Source organism: Osmerus eperlanus, chromosome 12 (assembly GCF_963692335.1).
Source record: "Osmerus eperlanus chromosome 12, fOsmEpe2.1, whole genome shotgun sequence".
NCBI classification, from domain to species: domain Eukaryota; kingdom Metazoa; phylum Chordata; class Actinopteri; order Osmeriformes; family Osmeridae; genus Osmerus; species Osmerus eperlanus.
Genome location: NC_085029.1, coordinates 3471090 through 3480652, shown reverse-complemented (window position 1 = coordinate 3480652; position 9563 = coordinate 3471090). Strand labels below are relative to the sequence as shown.

At 41.1% G+C, this 9563-nt stretch overlaps 2 protein-coding genes across 3 annotated transcripts; both read right to left on the bottom strand.

The window, feature by feature from the left end:
* Positions 1–1197: 1197 nt before the first annotated feature.
* Positions 1198–5426, bottom strand: mmp21 (matrix metallopeptidase 21). Of its 2 annotated transcripts, none has more exons than XM_062475052.1 (7): positions 4933–5426; positions 3884–4808; positions 3662–3801; positions 3195–3336; positions 2273–2530; positions 1997–2169; positions 1198–1757 (listed from the first exon to the last, which is right to left on the bottom strand). In XM_062475052.1, exons 1-7 carry the CDS (start codon positions 5083–5085, stop codon positions 1452–1454), a joined length of 2097 nt encoding a protein of 698 aa, XP_062331036.1. In that variant the 5' UTR covers positions 5086–5426; the 3' UTR covers positions 1198–1451. The 2 variants fall into 2 exon arrangements, with proteins under 2 accessions (XP_062331036.1, XP_062331037.1); XM_062475053.1 differs by having other exon boundaries at positions 1596–1757; positions 2005–2169.
* A 274-nt stretch (positions 5427–5700) lies between these two features.
* Positions 5701–9301, bottom strand: uros (uroporphyrinogen III synthase). Its single transcript, XM_062475054.1, has 10 exons — positions 9052–9301; positions 8080–8163; positions 7907–7990; positions 7713–7809; positions 7170–7244; positions 6694–6768; positions 6512–6595; positions 6284–6369; positions 6102–6200; positions 5701–5977 (listed from the first exon to the last, which is right to left on the bottom strand). The coding sequence occupies exons 2-10, from the start codon at positions 8140–8142 to the stop codon at positions 5855–5857; spliced, it is 786 nt and encodes a 261-aa protein (XP_062331038.1). The 5' UTR covers positions 8143–8163; positions 9052–9301; the 3' UTR covers positions 5701–5854.
* Between the last annotated feature and the right edge of the window lie 262 nt (positions 9302–9563).

Here is a 9563-nt window from a genome sequence, read left to right as displayed (position 1 = left end):
TAACAAAAGCAATCTTATTTCTACAGTGTACTTCTTTTCCTAAAGCAGTTGGGGGGATGAGCCATGGTTTCTCTGACAAAGGACCGTTAGCGGCAAGGTGTATGCCGATCATCCTGTTCTCTCAAGATGAATGGCAAAGCTGGTGAATCAACACACATTCTTCCCCACCTGGGAAGCAGCAGCACTGGTCGATTACTTCAGGTGAATTTGAGCAAAGCGGCATTACTGTCGGACAGAGCTCTCTGGGTTCTGCCTGCACAATTAGTTTATCTGATGAGGTTGCAACTCCCTCCTCCACAAAACCTTCCCTTTTGCCAGCCCACAAGTGATGCAATTCTGTAGTTTATTGCCCTTGAACTTCTTACGTCCTAAACCCTGTTTGTAGAGAGTTACCACTGGTAATCAATAGCAGGAAAATGAACAGCACAATATGGAAAAATATGATAAAACTCAGTTATATATTATAATAATATAAACTACTTGCACTATATCTATCTATCTATCTATATATATGCAGCTATATATAGTGCAAGTGGGGGGTGGGGGAAGCCATATCAACAACTAACTAAACAATTGCTTTAACACATCCCCCCTGATCTTGTTAGGGACCTGGTACCTTCCAATTACCCCCAATTAACCCCAATTGGAAGTGTGCCATGCTCTAACCACACAAACACATAAGACAAAGAAAATAAAGAACAGCCCAAGGATAAAATAATGACAAAAAGTGACAGAGAAATGTTACAATAATGTAGTTTAGGGTTTGTGTGGCCTGGGGTGCGGCCGTCACAAGTGGGTTTAAGTGTACCTCATGTAGGCTGATGTAGCCTATCAAAGGAGCGGGTCCCACCTGTTCACTCATTTTGATCATCAGAGGATCGCTAACTATAACCATCTGCTTACTTTGTGGAGAAACTATGGTGCTTATGTCTTTGTGTTTGAGGTAACCTAGGTGGAAAACTAGCCAAAATCAACATTTATGGAAAACATTTTCATCCTGGTCTTTTATGTTTTGTAATAGGCCTACTCCTTATGTGCGGACTGGCAGTATCTCAAATAATTTCATTCGTAGCTAGTTAATCTTACTCAGATAGCGTCACTTCTCATGTATGAATGTGAATCTAGAACACACTGGACTAGAATATAATCAAAAAGAACAGAAGAGTTGGATAGATGGGTGGGGGGAGACGAGAACCATAACTTTTCAATCTAAAATATAATTGTTTTTTAAGTCAATAATATTACATAGTACATACAGTAGTACATTACAGTAATACATATATACATAGTACATGTAAATTGATTTACAGTCCAGTAAAGGACATAAAAAAAATTATGAATCACATTTAATCTGAGGACAGCATACCATGCTAAATGTAGATGCATCACTAAAAACTATACGTTAACTGACAGATCATCATCATGATCACTTCTAGTCCCCAGACTCAAACTCAACGAGACAGTTTCAGTGCTGTGGGATGAACATTACAGATGTCAAACCAATGCTGGTCCACTGCCTTACATGGCAACAGGCCGTTATGCGGTAGTGAGGGTCGACGCCAACGGTCTCGACTGCTCACCACCCTCCAGTAGTATGTGCCCTTGAGCAGGAAGATGGCATTGTGTGTGTAAGAGAAGTAGGCAGCATCTATGTTCCCACCCGGATGGTTGCCTGGCACTACTGCCGGGAAAACATCTGAGATCTTTCTTGGAAAGCCAAGGGCCAGTCGGTTGGCTTTTACATCAAATGCGTACACCTATCAATTTAGATAAAGTAAACAGGCAAACAATCAATTTACTAAAACAAACAACTGTTTCTAGCTGGATGTATTGGGCAATATGTGCAATTCCATATGTGTCCTGCAATCGGCCTATGTTAAGCTTTCCTGCAATAGCCCTACAATTCTTATCCCCCGTGTGAATACAATTTGAAGTCATAGAGCAGTGGGAGTATAAAATGAGTCTCAGTGGTGCAGAGGAGGCTGGCAGTCCTTACATAAATACCAATGAAGAAGTAGATGTGTGAGTCCCTTCTGTCATAGAAGGCTGTGTCAATGGGACTGGAGACCCCTGGGAAGCCAGCAGAGATGAGTCTAGGGTAGTGGTGTCCCTCTGGGTCCTCTGTGAAAGCCTGGTCATTGTCAGCATCATACCTCCAGAACTGAGTGCCTGTCCCAAAGGAGAGAATTCATACAGACATGTCACTTACCGAGTGCACTACCTGTGAGTGAGTGTGAGTCACTGGCCTGTGAATTGGGTGGACCATTGTCACCTTTAAAGAAGTAGACAGCATCTGTTGTCTTAGACCAAACGTGTACATATGCATCCACACCATCCATGGGTATCCCATGCCAGCCGACCTGCACTGCCACAGGATCCCCGTAGCGTGTGCGGTTGTTCCTGTTCTCATACAGCCAGTACCAGCTGTCCCTCATAAAGTAGGTGTTAAAACGGATAACCACCTCGCCGTATGACGTTCTCTCCTTCCTGATCCAATCAAACACTGTGTTGAAACGGCCGCTGCAGCCACCTAACAATAAAAAACAACCACATGAATATATGTATGTCTATTGTAATTTAAGGTACAGCAATGTAAGGAAGTGTGTCGCTCAATGGAACTTGTGTCACTAGTCCACACTTGACCGGTGGGGATCTCATTCTAATATGACTGTAACTGTTAGCTGCTCCTGGCATTCTCTAATCCCTGCTCTCCTCTCTGTCCCCCCTCCACACATCCCCTGTGGTGTGGGGGGTTTGAGCTGTCAGCACCTGCCTGGTCGGTCTGCCAACACTGGACCTGGTCGCCAACCGGAAACCAGTCTCCATGACCGGCAACAGCGAGTTTCCCGTCCCTTCCCACATCTACCAAGTTGAACAATGGATTTTGGTGTTTCAAAACCAATTGACACTTCCCTGCTGTATGACTATGTTAAGCCTGTGTTCTGTTCCTCTATTTCACCAACTGTCTCTGGAGGAGATCCCTCACTGAATTGCTCTTCCCAAGGTTTCTTCAATTTTTCCCCTCCAGTGAGTTTTTCCTTGTCTTCCTTGAAGGTTTAGGTTGGTTGAGGGGCAGTTCTATGGGCATATGTGAAGCCCTCTGTGACATGCTTGCGTGTAAAAAGGGCTACACAAATACATTTTGATTTGATCAAATGGTGCTGTATTCCCACATTTTAATTAGCCTCCCCTACCATAAAGATACTGCATAGCCTTCCTGTCCATCCAGTCAATCTCAAAGCCTGACTCCTGTGGCAGGTAGCTGGGCTGCATGATAGAGCCACCCCTGTAGATATGAGGCAGACCTAGGACATGTCCTATCTCATGCACTGCAACCTGACAAATACAGAAGAGGATGAGATTCAAGCTTATTCTCCATGTTTCCTGTTGTGTCACTATGCCGATGATTTCTGCATTTAAAAAGAGATGCAAAAATCAATGCCTTAGTAAATATTTTCAAATTCCTAAATATGCTGTTATAGTATGAGGTGTTACTGTTGCACTGTAGTTGAATTATTATTGCTGTTCATCATAGTTGAGATGTGGCAACTTTGCACTGTACCTGGTAAATACAGTTGAGCTCTAATCCTTGATTTTCTACTACTTTGGATGAAAGGGTCTTCTAAAACAATAAAATGTTACGTAATAGTATCTCACTCACTTTTAGAAGGCTGATGCCACTCCCAGCATTAGGTGCTGTGAAATGTTCATCATCGTCAAAATGGATGTCCCCTAGGAACCAGGCATGTGCAAACTCTCTGCCAGAGCCGTCAAACTTCTGGTTGCATCCTAAATGTCTTCCTTCATTGCAATCACAGCGAGACAGTATTTCCATCAAATTACTCACTGAAACATGTCATTTGAAATGTGTGTTTGGACTTACCTGTGCCGAAGCCAAGTTTGATATCTATATACTCCAGAGGAGAGCCTGTGTCCTCCATGAACTCAAGAAAAGAAACCTCACTCCACATCCTGAAGGCTAGTCTGAATATGTGTCTCTGGTCCTCGATGGACAACTGGCTGCTGTAGCCCTCTCCTATTAATCTCCACTTGAGTACCGTCTTGGAGAAGGCCATGTATCCCGTCCCGCGCACCTCTCTCCTCTGCCTGCGCTTGTACAGGAGGGTTGCCAGTTGACGCTTCCTACGGGTAAACTCACGACTCGGATGCGGGACTGATGGGGTGCTCACAGTACCATTCTCCATGCGACCATTCATATCGTTTTTCTCAGAATTATCTATAACAGTGGTGTTAATATTGGGACCAACAGTGGAAGTATTGTCTGTGTTAGTGACATTCAGAGTCAACATGTTGGTGTCATTAAAAACATCATGAAATGTTGTGTCACCCCCAAAGTAGTCTATTTTAGAGCTATTAACAGCATCATTGAACACACCAGCTTCTGTTTGGTTGCTGATCATCCCATCTGAAGTGTGAATGTTTGCATCTCCTGTGGTAGTTGTTGGTAGGCTGCCACTCCAAAGAGTTGTTGGGTTGGATTCTGAGGGATCATCTGGTTCTTTCTCCTTGTCTGGGACTCCACATCTCGGCTTGTTCATAGCTGTCTTGGTCGCATCGTCAAAGATGCCCGTAACTGAAAGACCTGACACTCTCTGGAATTCCCTGAGAGCTAAGGCAAACAAAGGACTTTTAGCATCATCATTATTACCACCTTCAAGAGGTTGTGACCCCCCCTCCTTGATAACGGATGGTAGGTCACTGCCAGCAAAATCTTCTCTGAACTCTTCTTCCAACTGGATCTCTTCCCAATTTACTGGTTTTATAAAGCCATACCTGGAAAGAAACCGCTGACAACATGGCTAATTATAAACATGAAACGACCTTTGTATGACAGAAGAAATAGTGCTTAAATGTAATTTCAATTTGACATGTTATCATGTTAACCACTGGTATTCAAATAGTAGTGTTTACCTCTGCGGTGTCGTCATCAGTTATGAGTTCAGCCTGGTGAGATGCAGGAATCTCCACATCCGAATGATCCCGGCTGTGAAAGAGTTTCTCTGCATCCATGCAATGGATGCTCGTCAGAATGAGACATGTTATCAGCTGGATAAAAGTCAGCATCGTAATGGTGCAGCTAGAAGTAGTTGCAAAGACTAATGCTGGCACTACGAAAACAGCAGTGCGTTTAAATACACTCACTCACATACCACGCCCAAAAGTTGAGATTTTCTGAAAAGAGGCAGTCATCGTACGTTAATTTATGCGTGTCGGTAATATCGCTATCGAACGAAAAGTAAACTTTGGTTTCAGTCTAGTGCAACTGTTGAAATCTACAATGAAATTATATGGAATGTTTTGCGCACGCTCCAGTGACAGTGAATGAGATTTGAGTGTTTTATGAGTCGAAGTTGTTCACTTTTATCCCTATGCGTGAGGTGCGAGCACAGCCACGCGACACCTCTCTTCGGGAACACCTGTTGTGATAAAGCCCCGCGCCTTTACTTTCACATATTGGTCTTAAATCATAAAGAACCAACAATGAAACTGGCATTCTGAGTCATAAACACTATGGTCAGTTAATTTTTGGTAAATAAGGTACAGCCACCTGTTATTTTTCAATATAACAGTGATTACATGTAAAGCATAATATTATGAACCTAACTTCAGCTTTCACAAACATAATCTTTGCATTGAAACATTGTAACATACTTGAGTGAAAAACAATACCAGCCAGGGTAATAAATAAATACTTGTAATGAAAAGCAATACGGTGAAAACATTGGATTGACAGAAATAAATCACTAACAATCCTAAACAAATTCATTAAATTCAGGATATGAATGCAGATGGTGATGGTGGATGGAATCACATTTTTCAGGTTGGTGGTGAGTTACTCTAAAGCCTTTGCTATCCCTGCGGCTAGATGTTCAGCAGTGGGCTTCTCTGCACAACAGCTTACTGATAGTCCTTCTGCCATCATGGCCTCTGCTGTAGTAGGTCCAATGGCTGAAAACTAGGCAGAAAATCAGGACAACTAAGCCTTAGTATCACATATCAAAATAATTGTAAATGTATTATTAGTATATTTATTATTTAAGGTAATTGTTCAATGAATAGTGTTGGTGAGAAATGTATACCTTGATTTGATTGAGCTGTTCAGACAATAATCTTCTAACCGTTTCAAAGCAAAACTTGAATCCTGATGGGCTGAAGAAAGTAATGCTGGCCGGGACACCCTGTGTGTACATCAGACATGTCTAAAACCATAAAGGCTATGGATAATATAGAAGAGAAAGCACTCTGTGTGAGTTGAGCTAACCTGTTCAGTAAAATAGTCTGTCAAATTATTTTCCAGGTCAGGATGTGGAGCTGTTTCATAGACTGTTAGTGTCTCAAGAAGCATTCCTAGAAACAGTCAAATTAAGTGTTACCAATTTTCATGTACACTGTAAACTTATACCCAAGGAAACTCACAGAAATAGTTTAAGCATTTGTAGCATTAAGTTAAATTACTTGGTAGTTATTGTCTGTAGTAATAACTCCTTACCATTTTCCCTTAAAGCAGTGGGAAGCACTTCTCTTTTGATTGATCCACAGGGGAAGAATAATGGTAATGTCCTGGAATTGTGTCCTATGTTAAACAAGAATTACATAGGCTGTGGGCAGCTGATTTCACCTGACTTTCCAAACAACATATTTTTCTTATGAAATCATACATTAAAGACATACTGTCAAGAATGAATTGTGACAAAACATCTGCAGTCCCAGTATCTTCTCCCAGAGGAACCAAACCCAGATGTTGCACTGAAACAATAGGTACCGAAACACCTTTGGTTTAAATCAAGTCAAGATGATACATTTATAAAACATCTAAATTATATGGGTAACCTGGGTTGTTTCATCTCAAATAATAATGACAATGCAGCTATTATTTTCCTATATTTTGCAGGTATAGAAGAATTAGTCAGGTGCAGAATTGGCTATCAAAAGAGAGTTTCATCTGCCCAGTCTCTTAATACAAGGTGTGAATAAATGCATTCACAGTAAACTGTCACTTGTAGAGAACACATTTCCAGTTACATACAGCCGGGTGGTATCATCGTTGACACATTTATGTGACATCCAGGTGCCTGGCACACTCAGTGCTTGAATTAGTCAATCGTGATTGATAGAGGCACTTCACACATTGGGTAGCAAATACATACCTAAAGATGCGGTAGTCTTTCCAACAACATAAATGGACTTGGCATTCCATTTGTCTTTTACATGACTATTCCACTCTGAAATAAATGAAATAAAATTGTAATATTAGTAGCCTAATTATTTTAAACACAGAAAATGTGATAAGTCCTCTTCTGACATTCACTGGACCTACATTGTAACTTCAGAAAATAGCTGCCCCATAAAAGTCACCGTGTGCAAAGCAACATGTTTCTCTGCTAATATCGACATGATAAATGGTAAATGGACTGCATTTATATAGCGCTTTTCTACCTTAGCGGCACTCAAAGCGCTTTACAATGTTTGCCTCTCATTCACCCATTCATACTCTCACTCACACATACCGACGAGCTACCATGCAAGGCGCCGGCCTGCCCATCGGGAGCTACTTGGGGTTCAGAGTCTTGCTCAAAGATACTTCGGCACATGACGTAGGAGGAGTCAGGGATCGAACCGCCAACCTTGCGATTAACAGACAACCCTCTCTACCCCCTGAGCCCCACATGAGATACGTTATATCTTCTCACCTTGCTTTCTTTCTTCTACCTTTAAACACATGTTGACAGCCTCAACAGCCCTAGGACTAGTAAAGATGAGGCCACCATACTTGTCTGGTTGAAAAAGCTGTAAGTACCATGGAAAGATTAAAAGAGATGTGACATAAAATGGTTAATCAAAAAAGTATGTGTATAACTGCATAATTTCCTGAAATTGTACTTACCTTGTCCAACAAGGTGTTCAAAGACATCAACTTAAAAGACAATACAGGAATTAATTTGGCTGTATGTCCATATGATGCCAGTTCCTGTAAAGAGACAAAACAGTAAATAGTACTGTGTCTGAGTTACAGCACAACTTCAAAACAGAAAATCCACGACAAGTCCCATAGAGTACCTGTATGTATGGGTCAGGTCCAGAATCTCCCTCTCTTGGCTCTTTCAAAAGTAGTACACGCATCCTAATAGAAGTCTCAGAATGCTATGAAAGACAAAGTATATTGATAAGTGTTTGTCAAAATAGTCAGGAATAAAATGAGAGATGAGAGAACCAAATCAACTAGCTCAAGGACTACCGTCATGTGGGGATTACTGTAAGAGGCGTTATGTGTGGGAAGGCAGAACTAGCTTAGCTACACCCAAGGACTGTCATATGTTACCTTCTGATAAGAGTGCTGTCATCAAGTAACTGAATATGCATTTCGCAAACAATTCGTTTGAAAAAACGCATCGTACTTTTAAGCAATTTCATTTAAATGACAGAGATAAATGTATGTGTCTACGAGAGAGAGAAAGGGGTGTATTATGATTGTGCAAGATCTAGCACTGTGACTTCTGATGTAATTTTCTTTTAGGCTCTCCAAACGATGACTCACAGTTGATTTACTTCATAAAAAACGTAGCTACTTATCTTATGTCGCTTTGGATAACAAGCTAACAAGCTGGATAACACTTAAAACTGCTAAAGGACAAAAACGTAGCCTAAAATGTCATAAACCAATTAAGTGCAGCAAGCTTATCTTGTTGAGTAGGCAAAATGATGCCATGCATGGTCGAGTCATTTTTGGTGTAGGGCATTCGAACAGCATTTAGAGTAGGGTTAGACTAGCCGAACGAGTTTAATTCAAATTATTTATATCTAAGTAGACTATAGTAGGATATAGTCGTTAATAGCACAGCGATGTTGTTGTTGCTGTTGTGGTTGTGCAGTTAAGATGTCAACACAAACAACTTGTGTGCCCTGTGTGCAGAGAATTTACGCCCTCAAAGTAAACAGTCTGTGGTTAACTTCCAAACTATCCACCAGAACAATTATTGTGAATTTGTTAATCATGAAAAACATTGTAACAGTTGGAGTTTGTTACTGTACCTCGACTTCCTCCAGCTAGGATCATAGTTGATAGGCTACATAAACCGTGGAAACATAGTGCCGTGGTTCACTAGAACTATTTTATTTTTGGGGGAAATTGTACTCAAAGCAATGTTTAAATATGCTATGTAACATACTGCTCGATTTGACTTTAACTAACTTACTACATTTAGTGATTTGTATCCTTTTAGCAAATATTGTATTCCAAATTGCTACTAAATCCAATAGATTTGAATAGTATTTCCGGTTTGGCGAATCCGCCTTCAGAATAAAAACCGGCCTGATTTGTAGTAGTGATGGGCATTCCGGCTCTTTTTCGTGAGCCGGCTCGTATGGCTCAGCTCACTAAAAAGAGCCGGCTCTTTTGGCTCTCCAACGGCTCTTTAAAAAATACATGTTTTAACTATGAATTTGACTATGATAGGTGTGAAAACTATTTGAATTAAATTATTAACCCTTGTGTTATCTTCGGGTCGTTCTGACCCATCAGTCATTGTGACCCACCGTCGTAT

What these genes read in the sequence shown, in the direction of transcription:
- uros (XM_062475054.1), bottom strand. Translation starts at nt 8,142, where the DNA reads ATGCGTGTACTACTTTTGAAAGAGCCAAGAGAGGGAGATTCTGGACCT. An exon ending in TGAACACCTTGTTGGACAAG is followed by an intron (nt 7,810 to 7,906) that starts GTAAGTACAATT and finishes TGGTACTTACAG; the next exon opens with CTTTTTCAACCAGACAAGTA. An exon ending in CACTGCTTTAAGGGAAAATG is followed by an intron (nt 6,370 to 6,511) that starts GTAAGGAGTTAT and finishes GACTGTTTCTAG; the next exon opens with GAATGCTTCTTGAGACACTA.
- mmp21 (XM_062475052.1), bottom strand. Translation starts at nt 5,085, where the DNA reads ATGCTGACTTTTATCCAGCTGATAACATGTCTCATTCTGACGAGCATC. An exon ending in GGCTATGCAGTATCTTTATG is followed by an intron (nt 2,531 to 3,194) that starts GTAGGGGAGGCT and finishes TTTTATTGTTAG; the next exon opens with GTGGCTGCAGCGGCCGTTTC. An exon ending in TGCTGTCTACTTCTTTAAAG is followed by an intron (nt 2,170 to 2,272) that starts GTGACAATGGTC and finishes CCTTTGGGACAG; the next exon opens with GCACTCAGTTCTGGAGGTAT.